The sequence below is a fragment of the Aspergillus campestris genome, assembly GCF_002847485.1.
Source record: "Aspergillus campestris IBT 28561 chromosome Unknown P168scaffold_1, whole genome shotgun sequence".
Taxonomy (NCBI): Eukaryota; Fungi; Ascomycota; class Eurotiomycetes; order Eurotiales; family Aspergillaceae; genus Aspergillus; species Aspergillus campestris.
The window spans coordinates 1,705,135-1,729,225 of NW_020194336.1; the positions used below are offsets into that span (position 1 = coordinate 1,705,135).

Below are 24,091 nucleotides of genomic sequence, written 5' to 3' on the forward strand. Positions count from 1 at the left end.
TGCTTCCGCCCACAGTAACGACGCCGACCTCCGCATGATCTCCGAGATGGGCGTGAAGCCCCAAGGCCGCATCCAAGGCCGCTCGCCCCGAGAAAAGCTCCGAACTGGTCTCTCCATGGTCAAGGCCATCGTGCGAATGCAGCGGATGGGCCAGGAGTGGAAGAAGGCCCGCAAAATAGGCGAGGGTCTCAAGCGCGCCAAGAACGATTTGCTAAAGAGAAGGGCGAGCTCTCATAAAGCCATCTCGTGATCCGTCATGCCCTTGCTCTTTCTTCCGCCCTTTTACCCAGGAAGAAAGAGATGTTCTATAACTTAGCCAACCCCATCCCTCATGATTTCTTTTGCTTCTAAGGCCCCCTGTTAAGGCCGGCCAATACCTTGATCAAGATTCCCCATTGCGCTTTGTTGTTTTGTTTTGCATTATTTTTGTGTTAGGCGTGCATATCGTTCTGCCATTATCTATCATTGCTGTTCTGGCGTTTGCTCGATTCAGGATGTGGGGTTCGTTTGTCTTGTCTATCGGAGAATGTTGGAAACCTGATGCATATAGTTTTATAAGCCGGTATTCTCCTTGTATGCAGTTTATGCTTTGATTTCTTGCTTGAGTGATGATTAGAATAATATGACAAGAGATGTGAACTTTCAAATTAGACTCAGTTTTATAGTAGTAGTTGTTTGTGTTGTAAGAATGGTGAAGCAGATCGTTGGTTGTCTGGTTGTGGGGAATATATATAGCACCTATGATTATCCCGTGCGTGTGGTATAACTTCATGTTTCTTTAACCAGGGGATTTAGTAGGTGAGTATATTGGTTATTGATATGTATAGTCTTCCCTGGAATTATATCAAGTGTCTGCACTTTAATTATATTCTTCTCAATATGATGGTTGACCTTTATAACCGTTGATGGTAGTCTGTCACTGCTGTTACTATAGCTGAATTGCGGTGCGCAGTTAATCTATATAGACAGACAGCCTTGATATCACCACTAAGCTACTATCAGATTGTTTAAATTAAATTAAGTCCATATAAAGTATCCTAGAAAGCTTCTTTGAATGTTTTTATAGATATAATAATACGCCACCAGTGACTCCTATATATCCATACATTCCATACATGCACGCGTCATATCCTTTGTCCAGTCCAGCACACAAAGAAGGGGAGAAAAGAAAAGGAAGAGGCAAACCACAATAGCAAGGGGAGAAAAAGAGAAAGAAAGAAAAAAAGGGACATAAATCGTCAGACGGTAACCAAGCCCAACGGGTATGATGTAATGCGGATTGGCCATCTTTTTGGAAAGCAAATATCGCAGGAGAGATGGGCAGGTGACTTATGCGCCTTCGCTGCCGAATTCTTCGGTCCATTCCTCGTTCCTCTTCAGGTCGTCGCCACTGACGGTGGGTCGCGAGTTGCGGACAGCCTTGATGAAATCCTTCAGGACGAGGGGGGGTTCCAGGAGTTTGTCGCCGTCTACAGTGGTCCAGTTCATCTCCATGGCGCCCTCGTCGCCAGGGGAGCATGGCGTTAGTTTCTCCACGTTGTCTACCAGTACCTGTAGCGCGAGTCAGCCACCGCATATTATCGGTCTCAATTTCCAAGAGAACGGCCATACCTTCTTGTAGTGCGTAGCTGATTGGATTTTCCGAATTGGCTGCATCAGGGCGTCTTGGACTGCGATACTGATATCGCTACCCGAGTAGCCTTCGCTCATCTCCGCTAACCGGCGGTAGTCGGCCTGGGTCATTTCGCACGGGGTTGAGCCCACAGCCAGCATGAACATCTTCATCCGGGCATTGATATCCGGCAAGCTGATGTGCACTCTCCGCTGGAAACGACGCCGAATGGCAGCATCAAGTTGCCACGGAATATTGGTTGCGCCCAGAATCAAGACACCCTTGGAGTCCTTCCCTACACCATCCATCTGCACGAGCAGTTCTGTCTTAATGCGACGCGACGCCTCTGACTCTCCTTCGCCACGCGGCCCACACAGCGCATCGACTTCATCGATGAAGATAATAGCCGGCTTGCTCTCGCGGGCCATGTTGAAAAGTTGCTTGACAAGTCTGCAGGAGAGATTAGTCCCCAGATCTGCCTCAAAAATGGCAAGTGACACCGTACCTTTCACTCTCTCCCATCCACTTCGACACCAAGTCACTGCTGCTGACACTGAAGAAGGTGCTGTTGGCTTCGGTTGCGACTGCCTTGGCCAAATAAGACTTTCCCGTACCGGGAGGCCCATAGAGCAAGATACCCTTCCAGGGTTGTCGCTTCCCTGTAAAGAGATTCGGAAATTTGATAGGCAAGATAACCGCCTCCTTCAAGGCCTCCTTCGCACCTTCCAACCCGGCCACGTCTTCCCACTGTACATTCGGCTTGTCCGTCAAGATCGCACCTGCCAGGGCCGATCGAAGCTTTTTTGAATCCGCATCTTCGGCGTCCTCTTCCTTCCTGTACAAGTCCTACGTTAGCCCAGGAGTTCCAATTTCCCAATGAGCGTGGCCGTTCGTCATAGAAACGGAACCACGTAGGAGAGACAAAAGAGCGTCCACACATACCCTCCCTTTCCGCTCCCCTGCGCCACACTACCATTGGCGCCTACCGCGCTGGGTTTCTTGCGATCCTGCGAATCCAAATGGCTCTTCAGCTTCTCCGCACGAGCCATATACTCGCCGGCCTTTGCGCGAATCATCTCCTTGGACCGGGCGTTCTTTTCCCATTTCAAGGCGAGGAGGAATAGCTCGAGCGCGCTGTAGTACGTCTGGTAGGCCTTCTCGTATTCGCCCCCATTGTCCTGCTCGATCGCCTTCTTGACCGTATCAATCGCCCGCCCGAGAAAGTCGGTATTACTCATGTTGACAGGGTTCGTGTGGGAGTAGGTATCCGCTCGTTCTCTTGTCACTTCTGTAAGGCCGTCTTGAAGGGAGGGATGATCGAAGGCGGGGAGGAAAATGGCAGACGCCTGATTCGCAGACGGTGTGGAGAAATGCGGGTAGGGATGGGTCCGAGAATTCAAAGCAGTCAAGGTCAATGGACCTTTAGGAGGATTAGAAATGGATAATTGGGAATAAACAGGAAGGATAGTGGGAGAACGAGAGGTGAGTCTGACGGGGGAGGAGAGAGATAAGACAGAACGAGCAGATGGAGAGAACGAAAGGCGGCGGGCGGAGACGTTGATCGTTTCTCTCATTTTCTTGTTTACCCGTTCTTGGGGCCCTTTTTCTGCCCCTCCGCTCCGCTCCATTTTGCCATTCGCCCCGCCAACCATCATCGTATCGATCTATCTGAGAAACTTGAAGTCGACTCGTTCACGCACCACTCCATCTCTCTCGTCAGACCCCCTATTTCTCTATTATTTCATTATGGCGGACGCTCAGAAGCGAATGCAAGCTCTCTCGGAGGAGTTCCAGAAGCTCCAGACCGGTATGTCCGCTCCCCCATGCTGTTCCCCTCACCACTGGTATCACTATCAAGCTCACTTCGTCTCCGGTCTATAGACATGCAAGGTCTGGTCGATGCCCGCCAGAAGCTCGAGTCGCAGCAACAGGAAAATGAAGGAGTCCAGAAGGAGTTCGACTCGCTGGACGACGAATCCAGCATCTACAAGCTCGTCGGGCCCGTTCTGCTGAAGCAGGACAAGAGCGAGGCGGTCATGGCAGTCAAGGGACGGTTAGAGTTCATCGACAAGGAGATGTACGTTGCGCTGTGACTTTCGTTACAAGACAATATACTAACGAGGCGATAGTAAGCGAATTGAGGGGCAGATCAAGGAAAACGAGGACCAGAGTGACAGCAAGCGCGCGGAGGTAAGTTTGCGTCCCGGATGGTGCTGCAAGTGTGCTTGTGAAAAGGGGGGTCTGATGGTTCTATCTAGGTTCTCCAATTGCAGAGCCAGGCGCAGCAGGCTGCAGCGGCTTCTGCCTCTGCTTGAGCAGATCGCATACTACCTACCTAGCTCTGTTGGACGAGATGGTCCTGCGTGTCCAGCCAAGGCAACATGCATGGGTTACGGGAGTGTGGAGGGTTGGTAGCTGATTCCCTGATTAAGAGAAGCTTCAACCTCGGATTCGTAGCTCCCCGAGCATAATTGAGCGTGAAGTGGCCATGTCCTGGATGGCGGGAACAAGGAGTCACAGTGCAATTCGAAATAACCGTTTCGAAAGACCCATACAAGTGAAATGGTCTGCTGAGAATTGGGAGTGGAGGAATGGTGGTGCTGAAAGGGTGGGCAAGCTTGTGATGATAAAATATTAGAAGACGTCAAGTCACTGGGACGACCAACTGCCTTTACCATGACTTGTTCAAGGCGATACCCCTGATGAAAAATATATAATATTGCTAGTATTTATGGGTCCACTCTACAAATTCCAAACAAAACATCAGCTCAGATAATATTCCTTTATATGTAGTATATTCTCTGAAGCCACATCTGAGAAGCATCTCATCCAAACTCCATTACGATTCATTGACTTCATGAAACTCGCCCGCCCATCCTGTCTATTTACTCAATATCTTTTTCCTTTCCTTCTTTCTTTGTTTGTTTACGACTGGACCAGGAGGTTCTTGCCAGACATCTCCTCGGGCTGGTCGATACCCATGGCCTTCAGGAGGGTGGGGGCAACGTCGCCGAGCACACCGTCGTCCTTCAGGGACCAGCCCTCAGGGGCGTTGGCCATGATGAAGGGGACCTTGTTCGTGGTGTGGGAAGTCTTGGGGGTGCCCTTGTCGTTGAGCATCTCTTCGGCATTGCTGAGGAAATTTGTATTAGTTGATGGTCCACGCTACAAAGTCCCACCTTGGAGGAAAACTTACCCGTGATCCGCGGTGATGAAGAGGATATAGTTGTTCTTCTTGCAAGCTTCGTAGATCTCGCCAATGGCCTTGTCGGTGGCAGCCACACCCTGGATGGCAGCCTCGTAAACACCGGTGTGACCGACCATGTCGGGGGGCGCGAAGTTGTTCATGACGAACTCGAACTTGCCCTCGGCGATGCGCTCGGACATCTTCTTGCCCACATCGGCGGCGCTCATCTTGGGGTCCAGGTCGTAGGTGGCCACCCGGGGGGAGGGGATCATGTCTCGCTCCTCGCCGGCGAACTGCTTCTCCACGCCGCCGTTGAAGAAGAAGGTAACGTGGGCGTACTTCTCCGTCTCCGCAATGTGGCACTGCTTGACCTCCTTCTTACCGAGCCACTCGGCGAGCACGTTGCCCATGTGCTGGGGAGGGAAGGCAACGGGGAAGGTGTAGTCGGTCTTGTATTGGGTCATGGTGGTGAGGTGGATGTTCTTGGGGTAGGGGAAGTCGGGGCGGGGGGAGCGGTCGTAGTCGCCCAGGAGTTGGGTGATCTCACGAACTCGGTCGGAGCGGTAGTTGAAGAAGAAGAGGGTGTCATCATCTGTTCAGTAGCGTCAGCCGATGGTCAGGTGTCGTGGATGTATGGGGTCCTCCTACCCTGAACCCGGCGGTCCTTTCCGCCGAAGATGATGGGCTTCAGGAACTCGTCGTTCTCGCCCTTCGCATAACGGTCCTCGATAATCTGGACGGGGTCAGAGCTTTCCTCGCCCTCGCCCTCGACAATGCCCTTCATGGCAAGCTCGACTCTGTCCCAGCGCTTGTCACGGTCCATGGCCCAGTAGCGGCCCACGACGGTGGCGATCTCACCAACGCCAACCTCCTTGGTGGCATCGAGCAGTTGCTGCATGTACTTGGCGGAGCTCTTGGGATCAGTGTCACGGCCATCACCGAAGAAGTGAATAAAGACATGAGGGATCTCCTTCTCCTTGGCGACCTTGAGCAAGCCGATCAGGTGCGTGATGTTGGAGTGTACACCACCATCGGAGACCAACCCCAGCAGGTGGAGACGGCCATTGCCCTCCTTGGCGCGTGTGAATGACTTGTCAATGTTCTCGATCTTGTTGAGCTCGCCATTCTTGAGGGTCTGGTCAATGCGGACACTGTCCTGCCAGACCACGCGACCGGCACCGATGTTCAAGTGACCGACTTCACTGTTACCCATGAGACCCTCGGGCAGACCGACAGCCAGCGACGAGGCGTCCAGCTCAGTGTAGCCCTGGGCAGACTTGGAGTTGGCCTCGGCAAAACCGGACATGAAGGGGGTCTCGGCGGCGGCGATCGCATTGCCGTCCTTGGGCGATTTCTCGGTGGCCACGCCCCATCCGTCAATGACGACTAGAAGGGGAGGTTAGAAAACCGTCCGAGATGGGAATTGAAGGGATTGAGCTTACTGAGAGCGACCTTGTGATCGACCTTGGCCATGATGTCAAAATGGACCCCTATAGCGCGAGGTCAATTGCGGAACGAAGATTGAAATTGCGGAGTATATAGAGCTTTGGAGGGGTAGGAAGGGAAGACAACACTGCTTACAGAAAGGACAAGAGAAAAGAATAGGATGAAGTATAGAAAAATCCAAAGAAGGAATGAAGAGAGGAGATGAAGAAGAGGAAAAGGTAAAGGAGAAAAAGAATCCGATTTTTGGCGGGGGAGGGGTAGCTTGAGGCGCTCCCGGTGACGCTTTGTAGTAGGCGTACCTCAGGCACTTTACCGCCCCGACGTCACTCCGTCACTTTTCCCCCAATTCGTCTTTTTCTTCCTCTTCCCGTTCACGTCCGTTCTCGTCCGGTCTTCCCGACTCTTCCCTAACCAATTCCCTTATTCTTCGGAAATCGGCCTCCCCTGTTTATCGTCCAGAACCTGTTCCTTCCGTGTCCATTGGTTTTACAGGTCAATTGACATTCCCCTCTCCCCGCAATGGCCTTTAGAACCCCAACGGCGATGACTCCACTGCCCAAATCCGTCCCGGGCACGCCTGGGCTTGGCAAGGAGACAACAACAAACACGCCCATCCCACAGCCTCCCCAACAACCGGTTGATTTCCCTCCACCCCAGACTTTCGATATTGTCCCGCCATTGCACGGTCTCTTGCTTCGTCTCCTCTCTCCGCACGCTAACGCAGAAGGACCGTCGAACGGTACCAGAGCGGGTGAAGACACCACGGGGGCGGCGGCAGGCCCCAGTCAGACTCCGTCGCAGCAGCCGCAAGGTCAATCGCAACAACAGTCGAGCACTGGCAACGGCAGCAATGGTGGATTATTACCCGGTCCATCCTCTGCAGTCCCCGGCAGCGCGTCCGCTGCGGCAGAGATAGCGGCCCTCGCGTCAAATGCACCCCCGCCGCTGGACCTCAAGGATCTTCCTACGGAAGCTAGCTCTATCAAGATTCGGATACAAAAGGCATACGGGGTGGTGGACAGCTTGCCCGACGTGCAGCGTTCGGTTTCGGAGCAGAATGCAGAGATTGCCGAGCTGGAGGATCGAATTGCAAGGCTCAAGTCGGTCATTTCCGATTTCGGCAGAAGAGCAGACTTGGGACATTGAAATCAAGAACTACACCCTTTTCGATGACCAGCAAGCCTCGCTTTGTTACTATGGGGACACATTGGTCGAACGTTGGATGGTGACAGCCATGGGACCAACCCACGAGATATAGGGCCGAGAAAACACGGCACTGGTCATATGTCACCAGGAAGCAACACAGTTTCTTGTGACGGTGTCGACTTATGGGAGGCCAATTTCCCATACAGAGCAGGGATTGCACCCAGCCTCACCGGTCTACCCGATTCATGCCAATTCTCCAGACATGGCCCCGCTTCGTGGGTTTGACTTGCTTCCTCCGTCATCTTGCTCAATATGGATGATCAGAAGTAGTGGATGCCTCACTGGGCCTCGCACGAACATTGGAAGACAAGTCCTTTTTCTGTATCGAAGGTGCAGGCAGTTCAACGGTCACTCATGTCGACAAGAAAAAGCCCAATCAAGAAGTGTGGGATTATTCTACGCGGGATCTGGGTGCGGGGGCTGTTAAACCCCTGTTGTTACTCCGGTTCCTTGTTCCCATCCTCAGCAACCAGGACCCAACCATGAGGAAGCAGAACGCATTGTTCAATTTGACTTGGATTGATCGGATCAACCCAAATCATTTTCCGACCCACAGTCCAAACCATAACGGAATACGGACACCTCCCGATCTCCGCGGGTTTGTCATGTGACCATCGGACCCGAAGCTCTACAATACTACTTTGAAACAGCGTCATGGATATGCTTCTTTATATTACTCTGAGTATTATAATAGTAATTGAATCTGAACATCATAACTTCCTGAATAAAAGCGTAAGATAATTATAATAAAATAAAAATAAGCAAGGGAAATCCTTCCAAGCAAATCGCACCCACAGGAAGATCCCTCCGATGTCGTCTTGTGGAATCGGCAGAATTTTCGGCGGGATTCCTTCCTGAGGCCACCACCCCCCCCCCACCTGATGACCGTTCGGGTTTTTTCCTCCTTCTTTCTTCTCCCCCACCTTTAGCTTGCCTCATCTGCGCTCCCTTTTCTTCTCGTCTTCTTCTCTTTCCCTTCCTCTTCCTCTCTCATTCCTCTATCCAACTCTGTCCCATCTTTACCTCTTTTCCCCTCCACCGTCTCCATACAGCCAATCCTTCACAATGGCCTCCTACGCCCTGTCGCAGTCCCACCGGGAGGTGAGTATTCCTCCTGTATAGGTAACAGCTGGACCTCTGACTCATTCCAAATAGCAAATGGAGAAGACTCTCGTTGAGAGCGATCCCGAGATCGCCCAGATCATGGTACGTTTATTTGACAGGTTATATATCGGGCGATTGGTTTATCTGACCGTTTCTACAGGAGAAAGAAATCCAACGTCAGCGTGAATCCGTGGTCTTGATTGCCTCCGAGAACTTCACCTCCCACGCCGTCTTCGACGCTTTGGGTTCTCCCATGTGTAACAAGTACTCCGAGGGCTACCCCGGTGCTCGTTACTATGGTGGCAACCAGCACATCGACGCCATTGAGCTCACTTGCCAGGCTCGTGCTCTCAAGGCCTTCAACCTCGACTCCGCCAAGTGGGGTGTGAACGTCCAGTGCCTGAGCGGCAGCCCTGCCAACCTGCAGGTCTACCAGGCCCTCATGCGCCCCCATGATCGTCTCATGGGTCTGGATCTCCCCCACGGTGGCCATCTGAGCCACGGTTATCAGACTCCCTCCAAGAAGTAAGTTGACGAAAGCTCGGGATTGGTTTACCAGTTCTAGCATGGCTAACAATTTCCTCGCGCAGGATCTCCGCCGTCTCCACCTACTTCGAGACTTTCCCCTACCGTGTCAACCTTGAGACTGGTATCATCGACTACGACACTCTGGAGAAGAACGCTGAGATGTACCGCCCCAAGTGCCTGGTTGCCGGTACCTCTGCCTACTGCCGTCTGATCGACTACAAGCGCATGCGCGAGATCGCCGACAAGGTCGGCGCTTATCTCATTGTCGACATGGCTCACATCTCTGGTCTGATTGCTGCTGGCGTCATCCCCTCGCCCTTCGAGTATGCCGATGTTGTCACCACCACCACCCACAAGTCTCTGCGTGGCCCCCGTGGTGCCATGATCTTCTTCCGCAAGGGCGTGCGCAGCACCGACCCCAAGTCCGGCAAGGACATCATGTACGACCTGGAGGGTCCCATCAACTTCTCCGTCTTCCCCGGCCACCAGGGTGGTCCCCACAACCACACCATCACTGCCCTCGCGGTTGCCCTCAAGCAGGCTGCCACCCCCGAGTTTAAGCAGTACCAGGAGCAGGTGCTCAAGAACGCCAAGGCCCTGGAGGAGGAGTTCAAGACCCTGGGCTACAAGCTCGTGTCCGACGGCACTGACAGCCACATGGTTCTGCTGAGCCTCCGCGACAAGGCCCTGGACGGCGCTCGTGTCGAGGCCGTTCTGGAGCAGATCAACATCGCCTGCAACAAGAACTCCATCCCCGGTGACAAGTCGGCTCTGACCCCCGGCGGTATCCGTATCGGTGCCCCTGCCATGTCCTCTCGTGGCATGGGTGAGGAGGACTTCAAGCGCATCGCTCGCTACATCGACCAGACCGTCAAGCTCTGCAAGAAGATCCAGAGCGAGCTCCCCAAGGAGGCCAACAAGCAGAAGGACTTCAAGGCCAAGGTTGCCTCGGAGACTGTTCCCGAGATCCTGGAGCTGCGCAAGGAGGTTGCCGCCTGGGCCAGCACCTACCCTCTGCCCGTTTAGATGGGTCTGAGCTGTAACTGTTTTCTTATGTTCCTTTCAATTTATCTCTTTTTCCTTTTGTTTTTCTTTGTTGATTTGAGTTCAACATCATGCGAGTACCAAAATGGATTGTTGGGTTGCGTTTTTAAGGGGTTTATACAGGTCTGATTTTTCAACATGGGACATGGATATGCATCAGCATGAACTATAGCACTGGGATGGTTTCTTCAACACATTTCTTCAACAGGACACACCAGGGCTCACGTGGCTTTTGGTTATTACCCTCAAACAACCTTGAGGTAGTTAGAACAATTAATGATTCATGATTATTCATGATTTGATATTTTCCCTGTAAATTATACTATAGTGAAGTGTCTGCAATATTACATGTGACTGACTACATTGTGCAATAATCCAGTCTGTACGACTGACAGCGCGTTAGATGTGCTTGCACTCAACCAGCCATGAAACAACCAGGAGAGACAAGACAGGGATCTAGAACCGCCAAGTCCAGCGGAAACCTACGTGGAAGACTGAGGTGCATATAGGTATGTATATGACTTTGTTTGCTTTATATTGAGGGATATCTTGTAAAAAAAAAAAGATAGATCATCCAGTGCCCTGGTGATGACCAGCTAAGACAAGAAAGGAGGGGGGGTTGGATTTACTTGGGGGTGGTTTCTTTTTCTTTTGTCTTTCTTTCATTCATTCATTCAATTTTTATTTAGTAATTTTTTTTTTATTGATTATTTTCTCCACGATTTCATTCGATGATGGCAGCCGTCGTAAGTCATGCGAAGCAAGCAAACACAAAACGCCCGATGCGCCAGGTCCCGACTTCCCATCATCCCCTTGGGCTGATTGATTGATTGATTGAGTCTAGTTTCTTCCCCCGTCATCATCTGGGCTCCAAAAAGTTCCAAAAGTGAACACGGCCCCCTTGATAGCCAGGGCCTTGGGGTAAGAACACAACACATGAGAGAATAGAGTAAACAACATAGAAAGCTTGATCCGTAGATCTTCAAGCCAGTAAAAAAACAATTATGATCAAGAAAGAAGTGGGAGAAAAGATGATATGGAATATGCTTTTTCGGGCTCAGGTAGCCCCCTCCCAATGAGGGGATGGAGGGCCCCCCTCATTTGATATGAAAAAGGAATAAGAGGAAAAAGAAAAAGAGAAATCTCAAGCAGCCTGCTCGAATCCTCTACGGATCACACGGCCGAACATGTCAATGCCGACGCGCTCGCTCTTGACCTCGCTGCGGACCTCGTTCTCCTTGTTGGTGGGCACGCGGACGACGCCAGCGGCGTTGTCGACCTGCCAGCTGCAGACCTCGGTGGCGAACTTCTCCAGGGCGTCGCGGCTGCGCAGATCCAGCCACTGCTCGAGGATGTCGATGCTGATCTCGCGGAAGGTCTTTCCGATCTCGAGGGCAATGCGGATGCGCACGAGCTCCTCGAAGCCGGCGACGTCGGCGACCAGATCGGCGTACAGGTCGTCCGAGTTCAGGGTGGACCAGAACTGGGCATACTGGGCGGACTCCAGGAGGGTGGATAGCTGCGCGAGCTTCTGGACGGACTCGACGAAGTCGTTGTTCTGGGCGGCGGCTTGGCCGTCGGTGTTGAAGGGCTGGGTGTAGGCGGGGAGCAGGGCAAGGCAGAGGGAGAAAGCGGGCGAGGGGAAGACGGTGAGAGCCTTGGTGAGGACGTTGGTCGCCGTCTCGGCCTGGAGGAGGTGGGGGTTGAATTGGTAGCTTGCGAGGGTGAGATTGGTTAGCATCAATGTCTGTATCTGATGGGAGTGGTGGATAGCAAGTGCTTGTTTGGTTTGTATTTCAGAAGAAAAATTCGATTCTCGACATCCCCCCACGTGGAGGGTCAGTTAATAGGAAACGTGATAATAAAGAGGTTTCTTCATCATATAATCATATTTCTTTTCGTTGAACGAAAAAGGATCCTCGGGTAGGCAGGCGTTCGTTCTGTAGGGAGGGATATTTCGGGGAAAATGCAAAAGGATCAAGCAAGAGATGCACACGCTTGGACTTACAGCTTCAGGAGAGCCAGGTTGGCATAACAATCAAACGACCGGTCCTCGCACTGCTGGGCGACATAGTCTTGGAAGATGGTGGTGGTCTCGGGGTTATATCGGTCCAGGCCCTCGAGGATGGCGTCGATGTTGGCCGGCCGGGTCTCGCACTTGTCAAAAGCGGCAACCATTTTGAAATCGGTAGTGAGGAGAGGAAGGAGGAGAGGAGGAGAGGAGTTCGAGGTAGAAGTGGGAGGAGAAGAAGACGTGAGGTGGATCTTCAGAGAGGCGGGACGATTTGATAGTGGTGGTGAGTGAATAATATTGGTATTTTTCAGTGTGGTCATCCATGTGCGGGTCGGGGGTTCGGGGCTGGATTGGGTATGTTTCTCCGATTGGTCAATTTCCACTGTTCTCGAGACCTTACGGTTCAGGCTGCTCTATGATTTCCTAATATTTATTTCTATCAGATGTTATTATTCAAGAACGATACAGTCTATCGAAGAGCCCTTCCAATGATTAAATATATAGCCAAACACTACACCAGGAAGAGATTATCTAAATTTGCCACAAGGTCGATATCGACAAACGGAAAAAGGTAGCGAGAAGGGGATCGGCTCATACTTGGTAGACGGGCGAATTGCTGTCCCAAAATACATTACTCCCATTACAGGCTCAGGGTGTTCGATTCCAGGGTCCTATGTGTACTCTTGTGTCATGTCCATGTATTCATAAGGACTGGTTCATCATCTCAACAAGGTACGGGAATGTAATATGCATTAATTGAACCCTAACCGCCTGTATCGAACATGGAATTGAGCAGAAAATGCAGCGACCTCCTGTGTTTGCTTGACCCAACCCCCATAGAAAGTCCCCGTCAGCCGCAAAGAGAAAGAGAAAGAAAGCAAGACTGAAGATGAGAAGAATCTCAGCCATTTCCCCGAACAGCAGCAACCGCCTGCACTATCCCTGTCACCGACTGGATCAACCCAAAAACCAGCGCCAGCGCCAACGCCGCCACGGCTATCCAAAACGTGTACCGCTGGTTGGGTTTCCGCTTGTCCAGCACCCACTGTCTGATCGTGGTAGGCTCAGTCCGATCATATTCGTCTTTGAGTTCCCGCAGTCGCTGCCCCCAGTAGCGGTAGTTGCGCAGGTCGCGGGGCGCCCGCAGGAGGAGGCCGGCCTCCAGACCAACGTTTTCGCGCTCTTGGGCCCCTTGTATCCATTGGCGGCAGTCAAGGTGGGCGGCGGGGAAGAGGAGGGCAAGGGTTCGGATTGTTTCTTCGAGGAAACCGGGGGGGAATATTTTACTGTTTTTAATGGGTGCTTAGTTGGGATGGTCAAGAGTTGCAGTAGTGGTCCTGGGGGTTAGAGGGGGAAGGGAAACTGACTGGCTAGGGTTACTGTACGTGGAGTACTGTAAGAAGCAGGCTACATGAAATACGCGTAGCTCCTTTTGCGTCTGGTCACTGATGAGCGACAGGTGGTCCTGGATGCAGTCTGTCCAGACGACATCGAAGCCGCCGATACGGTGGAGATTGTACGCGTTGAATTCCAGCGACACCGGCGCGGCGACAACGCTGCTGTCGTGCTTGTCGGGGAATAACGCCGCGACGTACTCTTGCAGCGTTTGCGAACCCGCCCAGTCGTCCACCCCGACCATGAGCCAGATGCCGACCGCTATCTCCACGGCGTGCTCTGCGGACTGGGGTGCGGGACCCAGCCAGGTCCAATGATCATTGTTCAGCTGTGCGAGGAGGTCGTCGCGGGGCACGGTAGAACGCGCGCGGATGAACAAGATCAGGTTGACTACATCCTCATGGGTCTGGAGGTTCAAGCCGTACACTCTGATTAGGTAGCGTTGCGCCAGATAGTATTCGAGAAAGGCATCGGAGGATCTGAGGTCCCTGCCTGGTGTCGACGTCCATAAGGCTAGTAGGAGTCGCGCTTTCAACAGCTGCTTCTCCTCAGGACCGGAGGGTCGATCCGTCAACGACCAGTGGAGGGGATCCTCGATCGGAGGATAGTCTGACGCTGTCATGATGATCACATTTTGTGTGTGATAAAATCCGCACGGCAGCATGAGCCGGCCTTTCTGGGTGCTTATTTGAAAGATTTGGAGGCTCTTTTGGTGCCGTACCCGCCAAGGGTCAGGCAGGCGAAGCCTCTACCTACTTGCACTTCTGACGGTGAGGCGAGTCGGTCAGCTGGGGGCTTATACGAGAGCATAATCTATTTCACATGGACATTGAAAACCCGACTGGCTAAGACGCTAATAGATGCTTTGCATTTCATCCGTTTATCCACGCAAGAGTGTCACTGGCTGGAAAGGAATGACGACGTTGTGCGCCACAGCCTTGTGTCCCCTCATGGCATTGCGACGGCATTGCCGACAAGACCCCGCTCAAAATTTCCATTATGACGGCACAACATGATATCTTGATCTTGCATGCTCAATGTCGGCTGGAACAACCTTTCGTCGAGGGGTCCTCGGCCTAAAACAGGGAGCCTATGATGGAATAATACATGATACTAATGGTTAGTCTGATTCGATGATAACGCAACCTCTCTCTCTGGTCGCTTGTCTCACTCCAGGACGATCGGAAAATGAGCCCATTGATTGGAAGGTGGAAGATCGTACAGCCTGGTTTTTCGCCTCTTTCCCAGATCTGTGCTTCGCCAGTGTAGATCGCAAAGACGTGCGTTTGACGTCAATTGAGGGGTTGAGCGGGGATCTAGATTTATATCTGCCATTTCTCTCTTCAAAAGAATTTGCTTATTTCTCGAGATTTGTGCTTGCTGCAGGTTCACTTCACTGACAGTATACCTTCTAAACCCCCCCAAAATAATAAGAAAATATCATGGTAAGTGGTGTCGCATCCATGGAACAGACCCGAAACCGCCCGTGGGGATCGAACCACGGGCACGGAGACAGAATAATATGCGACTGACCAGTCATCCGCAGGCTCCCATCCTAGACAGCAATGTCCAGCCGAATATTCTCCATGCTCGCCAATCATCGTCCACTGAGTGCCCCAGCACTATCTCCGGAGGTGGAATCGCCGGCATTGTTATTGGCACTATTGTTGGCACGCTCCTGATCCAGTGGCTGATACGACTGTGTCAGCTGCCGGGAGCACGCGGGGAGGCCTCCCCTGACTATAAATATTCCACCCCAGTGGGCGTGGAGACACGACATCGCCATCGAAGTCGCCGTCGGCGCAGTCCGACATATGAGTATGTGGAGAAGCCAAGTGGTTCGGTACGACGGCCAGCGAAGGTCTATCTCAACTGATCGCACAAGTCCTGAACTAAGAGGGAGAAATATAAGTGGTTGAGTGGTGGTCCCGTCTGTTTCTTTCCTTCCTTGCCCTTGTACGGAATACCGCCGGGCTACGATGTGGATGCACGCTGTTCATGATGTCAATGGTTTATGATGCTTTTTTTTTTTTCTTCTGTTTTCCCTTAATGTCCTAGTAATGAGAGACGTGGAGATATGTATCTATTCCGGGATCAGTGGCGTTCGAGGACCCGCTGCTCAAAAGAACCGGAGGGCGTTCCAATGGATGGTTCTTCGAACTTCTTTTCATTTAGTTGGGATTCTGTATAGTTCGCAGTCGAATATCCACAATTTAAAACCTTGTCGGCGACAGAACTAGGCAGATGCATTCGCAATCCAAAATGCACCATGTCCTTGGTAGAGTGGATCTAAGATGAAGACCACGATCCGGTCCTCCTGTTCATTGTCGCATGAATCTCACAGGTCGAGGAAATAACCTCCGAGTAACATGCTCCGGCCTGTGTAACGCCCCTTTTCTAAATTTAACAGATTCCAGAATGCGAGTGCGCTTTGTACCTGAAAAAGTGGAAAAAGGGGACGATTGAGGACCTGATAGGGTGCGAGATATGGCCCGATGGCCTGATTTGTGATTCGGGCCCTAAAAGGATTGGCATTCACCAACCTGTTTTTTTCTCCGTCCTTGATCTCCGTCTCCTGCGATAAAGGGATCCATTGCTCCTCTGCAGACAGCTGGGGGCGTTGGGGCTAGTCTCACCCGGTGGAAGGATCGTCGGATTCGCTTGTACCAGCCAAGAGTTCTCCTCCCTATCTTTCTTTGTTTCTGCTTGCCTTCTATGTATTGTATCTTATTTTGTTTATCATTTTCGTCCGGTTCTTTTTCCCATCATGATTCCTCTTCCTTTTCTATTCTTCTTTGGCATCATTTATCCTGAACGGTATGTCATATACTTGTAGTCATTTAAGTACACTACAATCAACCCCAACAATCCGGAGCCCCTGCAGATTCTGCCAGATGAGGATGGAGTTCAGCGTAGGAGACTAGAAAGATAGACTACGGCCCAGTCGAGTCCAGTCGAGTCCATGGACGGTTCCAAAGTTTATGCGCTTGACCCGATCCAGCTAGCCTGTGGAACATGAGACCCCAGCTTCTTACCACATCGGGTTAGCCGAAGGGAAGGCTAACCTTGAAGCAGTCTAGCCCTTGCGCCGCCCGGACACGCCTTACTTGAATAGGAAACCCCCTTAACAACTAGCCGGGAAACTAGTGGTATAATGAACTGCAGAAAAAAACACCCGGGAAAATCCTACTTGGAACCTTTTGAGAAACACTCTGTTTACAGCGGAATTAAACCAGAATCATGCTACTTCGTACTAATAATAACAGCAAAAATAAAATTCAATTCAATTCAACTAAAATGAAAAAAAAAAAAAAAAAAACAAGTCCACTCAATCCAGTCGTCTCCACTGGAGAGGGCGTTAATTAAAGGGATATGGGTGACCTCCCCCGGTTTCTCTCTTCTCTCCCCCTCTTCACATCTTCTCCAATCCACCACCTTTCGCTCTTATCGCCGTTCCTGACTCTCTTTTGGGTGTGGCCTCTCTCCTCGTGCGACTCGTTCGCATGTCCATTCATTCCACCCCGCCTAGCCACTCATCCCATCATTCATTCCTTGAATCATTCAATCCGTGAATCAGTCATTCCTTGAATCAGTCATTCCTTCGATCAAATTGACCGTGGTTCCCATCCTAGTTTCTAGTGGGAGGCGGACATTCAATTAATCTATCTACAGTTCGGAGAGACAATAGAGTCTCCAACGAACATGTCATTCTTTTACCTGCTGGCCTTCTGGCTGGCTAGCCTCTCCCTCGTCTCGGCGCAGACATGGTCCGACTGTAACCCGCTCAAAGAGGACTGCCCCAACGACCCAGCCCTGGGCTCCGAACACTCGTGGACCTTCAATGAGACGATGAACGCCAAGCTCTGGAACACCACCAATGGCGAAATCGACTGGACCGAGAAGGGCGCCGAATTCTCCATCAAGGAGAAGCTCCAGTCTCCCACGTTACAATCGACCTTCTACATCTTCTTTGGCGTCGTCGAGACCCACCTGAAGATGGCCAAGGGCAACGGCATCGTCAGCAGTGTGGTGCTGCAGTCCGACGACCTGGACGAGATCGACTGGGAGTGGATCGGCTCCAACAACACCGAAGTGCAGTCCAACTACTTCGGCAAAGGCGATGACTCTTCCTTCGATCGCGGCGGGTACCACTACGTTCCCGATGCGGACACGGAGTTCCACAACTACACAACCTACTGGGATCAGGATAAGCTGGAGTGGTGGATCGACGACGAACTCGTCCGGACCCTGAAATACGCCGAAGCGAAGGACGGCTCCCGCTACCCGCAGACTCCCAGCAACATCCGCTTCGGCATCTGGCCCGCCGGAGATGGGGACAACAAGGAGGGCGTTATCGCGTGGGCCGGTGGCGAGGTGGATTATGCCGCTGGTCCCTATACCATGGTCATTGAGAGCGTGCGCATTCAAGATTTCCACTCGGGCAAGGAGTACGAGTACACAGATGACTCGGGCTCGTGGGAGAGTATCAACGTGATCAAGTATGTTGCCTGCCATAAGAGCCCCCATCTTGATGATCATCTACTGACTGTCCTAGGGGTAACTCCACCGCGGTGGAAGAAATCAACAAGCCTCCGCCCAAGTCCCTCTCCGAGAAGTGGGATGACCTACCGACAGGCGCCCACGCCGGCGTGTTCGTCGGTGCGGCCACAGTCGGAGCCATGCTGATCGCGGGCTTCATCTTCTTCATCATCCGGCAGCGCAGAAAGGGACGTCTCGAACAGGCCCTCGACGACACCAACTGGAATAACGAGCGCACCGAGCGCACCGAGATGAGCAACGCGCAATCGGACTGGAGGCAGAGCGAATGGCGGCACAAGGGCTACTCCCAGGTGAACTAGGTCGAGTCCCGAAGCCGCAAACTATGCAAGTTTCTCCCCCGACTTGGTCAACGACAGACATGAAACATAAGGGGGGCGAATCTTGTCCCCCCTTCCCTCCCGAGGAAACCCGCCGTGCATTGTGCCTATTTTGTTCTCGGCTTTGCAGGACAAAGTCATGCGGCTTGGCCGCCGGAATCACAATCGACTAATCCGTGAATCTCTTGGGTCGTTATTTATCCATTTGCATTTGCAGTTGAATTAATGAATCTTTGACCTTCCTCGCCATCTTTGTACCTTTTTCCATCTTCGATCATCATACCCAATTTATTACTACTTTATTTACTATATCTCTATTTTCTATCGGTGGTCTCGCGCCTTCGGGAACGATAGACTTTCGTTATTGTATATACCAATCCCACTATTTTCCGCTGCAGTTTTATGTTCTTTTGGCCATACGTTTGAGGATTCGGATGTTGATATGCTTCGCCTCTTTGAACAAAGACCAATCTTTCTGGTAATCGGATGCGATCTCTTCAACATCCATGGGCCTTCATTTATAGGACTGCATTTTACTACAGCCTGACCTGCACTAACCCCTCGAAGGGTAGTTGCATGAGACAATGCTTTGGTCACTTCTAGAAGTCCGCCCGGCACATCATTTATGCAGTCGCACAATGGCTTTCACTACCCTAGCGAGAACTTATAGTTCCGAACGTCATGAGAGAAAGAATAGTTCTATAAATTGCCTACTGTGGGTTCTCTGTATAGCACTTCCCGCCGTTTGTTCCACTATCTGGTTCTTATTGGGCTGTTTCTAAGATCCTGTTTATCTCAGCACTAAGAAACTGTCAGTATACTAGACCATGCCAATTGGTGTATATGTTCCAGTAGTTTGGTCATCAACTTATCCTAGGAAGAACCTCAAGTATATAGCAAAAGTCATCCAACACGCATCCACCCATCCTTCATGGACACGAAAGGCATCTGTAGGGACAAGCAACGAGAAGCCCTACCTGCGATACCATCGGTTTTTGCGCTCTGAAAGGTAGGTTTCATCCGCTGCAACCTTCCTGCGACCGGAGTATCTCATCTCCGCTTGCTACTTCTACAGAATGGGTTCGAGCGGACGTGATTGACCTAGATAAGATATCAAAGTGATGATTCTTTCAGCTAGCGCTAGGACTGACCCAAACAATGGTCCCTATTATAAGAGAGAGGCGTTTAGAATGCACTTTCTTTTTCTTCTGTTACATGCTGACGACTATTGGGATTGCTAGTGTCACCACGCTCTGGTTCATCATCTTTGTGATGGGATGGATGGGGCATATATCAGATAACGAAGAGTGATTTCCCATGTTTTGTCGGACGTTACTTAGTATGTAGTTCTATGCATTGTCAGAGGTGCTTAGTGCTTAGTGAATGAGAAATGGAGGGTCATAATAGCATGAATATTCCAAGTGACTGTATCAAACCATAGTTTCTTTTTAGCTATCACTAGTTCTGTCACTTGTTTACTGTCTCTCAGACACACTTTTTCTCTTCTTTTATTGTCTTCCTTCTTCTCTTCTTCTTCTTCTTCTTCTCCTTCCTACCCTCCATCCTCTTCATCTAAAACCCATCCTACTCTTACTCTCCTTTCCATACTTCATCATCCTCACTACATCTTCTCATCTGGCTGTACCGGGTGATAGTCAACATCAAATCAGCTTTGCCTTCTGAATACAAATCCGGGACAGAATACTACCTGACATCCTCAATGACCAATCCAGGGCATGTCCCAATCCCCAGGCCTAAAGGGGTCCCGATCCTGGGAAACCTGCTGGAATTCGACTCTGACGTTCCCTTGAACCGGTTGCATGAACTCGCAGATATACACGGTATGCCCCGTCCCCCGAGAGACAATCTAGCCACATTGAAATAGATGGATACTGACTCTCTGTCTACCAGGCCAGATATTCCGCCTGGTCGTCGCTGGAAACTCCCTCGTGTTCATCAGCTCCCAGGAATTGGCCAACGAGGTCTGCAACGAAGAGAGGTTCACAAAGTTTGTAGTCTCTGGTCTGAAAGAGCTACGCAATGGAGTCAGGGACGGCTTGTTTACTGCCAACTACCCAGAGGAGGAAAACTGGGCTATCGCACATCGCATTCTCGTTCCGGCTTTTGGGCCCCTCATGATTCGCTCCATGTTTGCCGGTGAGCAACTCCATACCTTTATAATGTTCTTCCCGAAACCAGAAGGTCTAACACTGTGGAAAGACATGTACGATATTGGAACCCAGCTGGTCATGAAATGGGCGCGCCAGGGTTCCGATGTTCCCATCGTGGTCACGGACGACTTCACTCGTTTGACGCTGGACACTGTTGGCCTCTGCTCCATGGGCATCAGGTTCAACTCTTTTTACAGCGAAGACCTTCACCCGTTCATCAAGGCTATGGGTAACATGTTGAAAGTGGCCGGCAATAGGTCCCGTCGACCCGGATTGGTGAACAGCTTGCTCAGCAACATACCCACCACCGAGGATAAGAAGTTCTGGACCGACATCGAGTACATGCGCAGTTTCTCGCATGAGCTTCTGGCTGCTCGACGGAACCACCCCGAAGACAAACAGGACCTTATGAATGCTCTCGTTCTGGGCCGAGATCCCCAGACCGGACAGGGTCTCAGCGATGAGTCAATTGTTAATAACATGCTCACATTTCTGATTGCTGGTAAGAAGTCTTTGGATTCCCCGGAGAATCTCGCTAATCCAGTTGCTGCCACAGGACATGAGACCACCTCCGGTGCCCTATCTTTCCTGTTCTACTTTCTGCTCAAGACCCCGCGCGCGTACAAAAAGGTGCGAGAAGAGGTCGACGCGGTCATCGGACAGCGGAAAGTTAGGGTGGAGGACTTACCCAAACTAGTGTACGTCGATGCAGCCTTGAAGGAAACCCTACGCATGAGAAGCACGGCGCCTCTGATGGCACTCCACGCCCACCCGACCAAAAACAAGGAAGATCCTGTCACTCTTGGAGGCGGTAAATACGTTATAGGGAAGAACGAGCCTATCGTCGTCGTACTGGGCAAGCTGCATATGGACCCCAAAGTCTACGGCGCAGATGCGGAAGAGTTTAGACCGGAGAGAATGCTCGATGGGGGATTCGAAAGTCTACCGAAGAATGCATGGAAACCCTTCGGAAACGGACTCCGGGCTTGCACCGGTCGCCCATTTGCATGGCAGGAAATGCTGCTTGTGGTGGCCTTGCTGTTCCAGAGTTTCAATTTCCAGATGGAAGATCCGAACTATGAGCTGCGGATGACGCAAATGCTCACCATCAAGCCTAGGGATTTCTACATGAAAGCTACCCTGCGCAGTGGCTTAGATGCTACAAAACTGGCTATGTCCTTCAGTGGCAGTGGCGATGTGGTTACAGAAAGATCCGTGGCAGTCGTCGACAGCTGTGCAAACAAGTCTGTGTCTGACAGTACCAGGACCAGACCAATGCACATATTTTTCGGCAGCAATACTGGAACATGCGAGGCATTTTCTCGAAGATTAGCCAACGACGCTGTCAGATATGGCTTCTCTGCGGAGGTCAAGCCACTGGACTCGGCGATGCAGAATGTTCCTCGCGACGGCCCTGTCGTTTTCATAACAGCCTCGTATGAGGGACAGCCGCCGGACAATGCTGCACATTTCTTTCACTGGCTCGATGGTTTGGAAGGAAATGAGCTAGAAGGTACCAATTTTGCCGTGTTTGGCTGTGGTCATCGTAAGTTCTCTCCACTTCAATGATCCGTCAACATCTGAGCATTTCATGTACTAATGACTGACAATCTCCTCAAGATGATTGGCAGTCTACTTTTCATCGTGTACCAAAGGCCGCCGACACTCTGATTTCTCAGCGTGGTGGAACTCGACTATGTGACCTCGGGCTCGCGGACGCAGCGGACGCAGATATGTTCAGTAGTTTTGATAGCTGGGCCGAGTCTGACCTTTGGCCTGCCATCGCATCGAGTCTCGGTGAGCCCATGAGCAGAGAAGGTCGAAAGTCAGCCCTTCAGGTCACAGTCAGTTCAGGTGTGCGACCTTCGACTCTAGGCCTCCAGCTGCAGGAAGGGACCGTCCTTGAGAATCAGCTTCTTACTGCACCGGGAGTCCCAGAAAAGAGAATGATTCGATTCAAGCTTCCCTCGGACATGACTTACCGCTGTGGCGACTATCTTGCCGTGCTCCCCATCAACCCCGCCAGTGTTGTCCGCCGCGCAATTCGTCACTTTGGCCTCTCGTGGGATACCACGCTCACGTTGGCTTCCAATGGCACTGCCAGTATTCCCCTGGGGACTCCTATGTCGGCTTTTGACCTGTTTTCGACCTATGTTGAACTCTCCCAGCCAGCATCCAGGCGAGACCTGATTATTTTGGCCGATGCAGCCGATGGAGATGTAAGCACGCAGGTAAAACTGAAGCATCTTGCATCCGATCATACCACATTCGCAGAGGAGGTTGTGAAGAAACAAGTGAGCCCACTGGATATTCTCACCTGTTATCCTTCTATCAAAATACCTCTCGAAGTGTTTTTGATCATGCTTCCACCCATGCGTGTGCGCCAATACTCCATCTCATCTTCGCCTCTGCCAAATTCATCCGAGTGCACCATCACGTTCTCGGTGATCAACACTGCGCCCACAGCAGCCGCCCCTCAAGCGCACCAGGGTGTTGCATCAAACTATCTTTCCGAGCTGAGACCCGGCGAACGCGCTCAGATCGACGTCCGCCCATGTCATTCGGGCTTCCGGCCTCCCCTGGACCTAGAGACACCCATGATCATGATATGCGCGGGAAGCGGTCTTGCTCCCTTCCGCGGCTTCATCATGGACCGCGCCGAGAGAATCCTTGAGCGTCGCAACAACCCTGGCTTCGAGGGCGGCAGTAAAGAACCCGCCAAAGTAATCCTGTACGTTGGCTGTCGCACAAAAGGCAAAGACGACATCTACGCCACAGAGCTAGACGCCTGGGCCCGCCTGGGGGCCGTCGAAGTAAAATGGGCCTACAGCCGTCCGTCGTCCCCTGCTGATCCCCCTGCCGGACCCTCCTCATCCGCTCTAGCCTCAAGCCCACAACGCTTGGCTGAAAGCTTGGACCGCCGCCAGCACGTCCAGGACCTGATGGGAGCGCAGGGAGACGAAATCTCTGAGCTGATGGATCACGGCGCGAGGGTCTACGTGTGTGGCGGTATTGGGGTGGCCAATGGCGTGCGCCAGGCTTTCAAGACTATTTACCTGAAACAGGAACGAGACGCTATCCGTCAAGCGATGGAACGTGGCGAGAATGTCACCACCGAGGCTGACGAGGACGCACTGGCCGAAGCATACCTCGACGGTCTGAAAGTGAAGGAGAGATATGCGACGGACGTTTTCACTTGAGACTGTCGAGGCTGTGTATGTGTATGTACGGGAAGCGAAGGTTTACTGTAGTCTACATCAAGGGCCGCTAGCGAGGTATCCTTTGGAGAAACCCAGTAGGCATGTGATTTTAACAGACGTCGTCGAGATTGATTCTGCGATTCTTTCCATAACTTTCTAGTCTCTACCAACCTAACCTACCTGAGTAGTAGATACATAGTACACCAGTTCCCAGATCTATCTCTCCAAAGTACGTAGTATCCGTATTCCCGCCTCAACCGTCCCACTCCCAGAGTCAGACCCACCCATTCATCAACGACTTAATCAC

The 24,091-nt window shown here is 51.6% G+C and overlaps 11 protein-coding genes across 11 annotated transcripts; 7 read left to right on the forward strand and 4 right to left on the reverse strand.

Annotated features, from left to right (window-relative positions):
• Nucleotides 1-1,040: 1,040 nt before the first annotated feature.
• P168DRAFT_286420 (AAA family ATPase VPS4) lies at nt 1,041-3,104 on the reverse strand. Its single transcript, XM_024836341.1, has 4 exons — nt 2,555-3,104; nt 2,118-2,447; nt 1,612-2,062; nt 1,041-1,551 (listed from the first exon to the last, which is right to left on the reverse strand). Exons 1-4 carry the CDS (start codon nt 2,848-2,850, stop codon nt 1,330-1,332), a joined length of 1,299 nt encoding a protein of 432 aa, XP_024696872.1. The 5' UTR covers nt 2,851-3,104; the 3' UTR covers nt 1,041-1,329.
• P168DRAFT_246716 (tubulin-binding prefolding complex subunit YKE2) lies at nt 2,942-4,374 on the forward strand. The gene is made up of 4 exons (XM_024834052.1): nt 2,942-3,419; nt 3,494-3,689; nt 3,742-3,802; nt 3,871-4,374. Exons 1-4 carry the CDS (start codon nt 3,359-3,361, stop codon nt 3,925-3,927), a joined length of 375 nt encoding a protein of 124 aa, XP_024696873.1. The 5' UTR covers nt 2,942-3,358; the 3' UTR covers nt 3,928-4,374.
• A 163-nt stretch (nt 4,375-4,537) lies between these two features.
• On the reverse strand, nt 4,538-6,272 carry P168DRAFT_277892 (2,3-bisphosphoglycerate-independent phosphoglycerate mutase; the record flags this gene model as incomplete). Its single annotated transcript, XM_024835636.1, has 4 exons — nt 4,538-4,745; nt 4,809-5,391; nt 5,448-6,185; nt 6,242-6,272. 4 exons carry the CDS (start codon nt 6,270-6,272, stop codon nt 4,538-4,540), a joined length of 1,560 nt encoding a protein of 519 aa, XP_024696874.1.
• A 492-nt stretch (nt 6,273-6,764) lies between these two features.
• Nucleotides 6,765-7,391, forward strand: P168DRAFT_229406 (RNA polymerase II mediator complex middle subunit MED9; the record flags this gene model as incomplete). The annotated part of the gene is made up of 2 exons (XM_024833184.1): nt 6,765-7,029; nt 7,129-7,391. The coding sequence occupies 2 exons, from the start codon at nt 6,765-6,767 to the stop codon at nt 7,389-7,391; spliced, it is 528 nt and encodes a 175-aa protein (XP_024696875.1).
• A 1,018-nt stretch (nt 7,392-8,409) lies between these two features.
• P168DRAFT_246722 (glycine hydroxymethyltransferase SHM2) lies at nt 8,410-10,428 on the forward strand. The gene is made up of 4 exons (XM_024834053.1): nt 8,410-8,552; nt 8,607-8,657; nt 8,716-9,080; nt 9,146-10,428. The coding sequence occupies exons 1-4, from the start codon at nt 8,517-8,519 to the stop codon at nt 10,107-10,109; spliced, it is 1,416 nt and encodes a 471-aa protein (XP_024696876.1). The 5' UTR covers nt 8,410-8,516; the 3' UTR covers nt 10,110-10,428.
• A 394-nt stretch (nt 10,429-10,822) lies between these two features.
• Nucleotides 10,823-12,412, reverse strand: P168DRAFT_286424 (CSN8/PSMD8/EIF3K family protein). Its single transcript, XM_024836342.1, has 2 exons — nt 12,136-12,412; nt 10,823-11,842 (listed from the first exon to the last, which is right to left on the reverse strand). Exons 1-2 carry the CDS (start codon nt 12,303-12,305, stop codon nt 11,272-11,274), a joined length of 741 nt encoding a protein of 246 aa, XP_024696877.1. The 5' UTR covers nt 12,306-12,412; the 3' UTR covers nt 10,823-11,271.
• Nucleotides 12,413-13,042: 630 nt separating this feature from the next.
• On the reverse strand, nt 13,043-14,158 carry P168DRAFT_277896 (uncharacterized protein; the record flags this gene model as incomplete). Its single annotated transcript, XM_024835637.1, has 2 exons — nt 13,043-13,427; nt 13,509-14,158. The coding sequence occupies 2 exons, from the start codon at nt 14,156-14,158 to the stop codon at nt 13,043-13,045; spliced, it is 1,035 nt and encodes a 344-aa protein (XP_024696878.1).
• Nucleotides 14,159-14,765: 607 nt separating this feature from the next.
• P168DRAFT_13005 (uncharacterized protein) lies at nt 14,766-15,504 on the forward strand. The gene is made up of 2 exons (XM_024832676.1): nt 14,766-14,981; nt 15,083-15,504. Exons 1-2 carry the CDS (start codon nt 14,979-14,981, stop codon nt 15,410-15,412), a joined length of 333 nt encoding a protein of 110 aa, XP_024696879.1. The 5' UTR covers nt 14,766-14,978; the 3' UTR covers nt 15,413-15,504.
• A 1,734-nt stretch (nt 15,505-17,238) lies between these two features.
• P168DRAFT_294380 (glycoside hydrolase family 16 protein) lies at nt 17,239-18,395 on the forward strand (the record flags this gene model as incomplete). Its single annotated transcript, XM_024837951.1, has 2 exons — nt 17,239-18,035; nt 18,092-18,395. The coding sequence occupies 2 exons, from the start codon at nt 17,239-17,241 to the stop codon at nt 18,393-18,395; spliced, it is 1,101 nt and encodes a 366-aa protein (XP_024696880.1).
• A 1,115-nt stretch (nt 18,396-19,510) lies between these two features.
• P168DRAFT_13052 (uncharacterized protein) lies at nt 19,511-19,807 on the forward strand. Its single transcript, XM_024832680.1, has one exon. It carries the CDS (start codon nt 19,572-19,574, stop codon nt 19,722-19,724), a length of 153 nt encoding a protein of 50 aa, XP_024696881.1. The 5' UTR covers nt 19,511-19,571; the 3' UTR covers nt 19,725-19,807.
• A 326-nt stretch (nt 19,808-20,133) lies between these two features.
• P168DRAFT_323448 (bifunctional cytochrome P450/NADPH--P450 reductase) lies at nt 20,134-23,880 on the forward strand (the record flags this gene model as incomplete). Its single annotated transcript, XM_024840691.1, has 5 exons — nt 20,134-20,254; nt 20,325-20,570; nt 20,634-21,086; nt 21,141-22,130; nt 22,205-23,880. 5 exons carry the CDS (start codon nt 20,134-20,136, stop codon nt 23,782-23,784), a joined length of 3,390 nt encoding a protein of 1,129 aa, XP_024696882.1. The 3' UTR covers nt 23,785-23,880.
• Nucleotides 23,881-24,091: the final 211 nt, after the last annotated feature.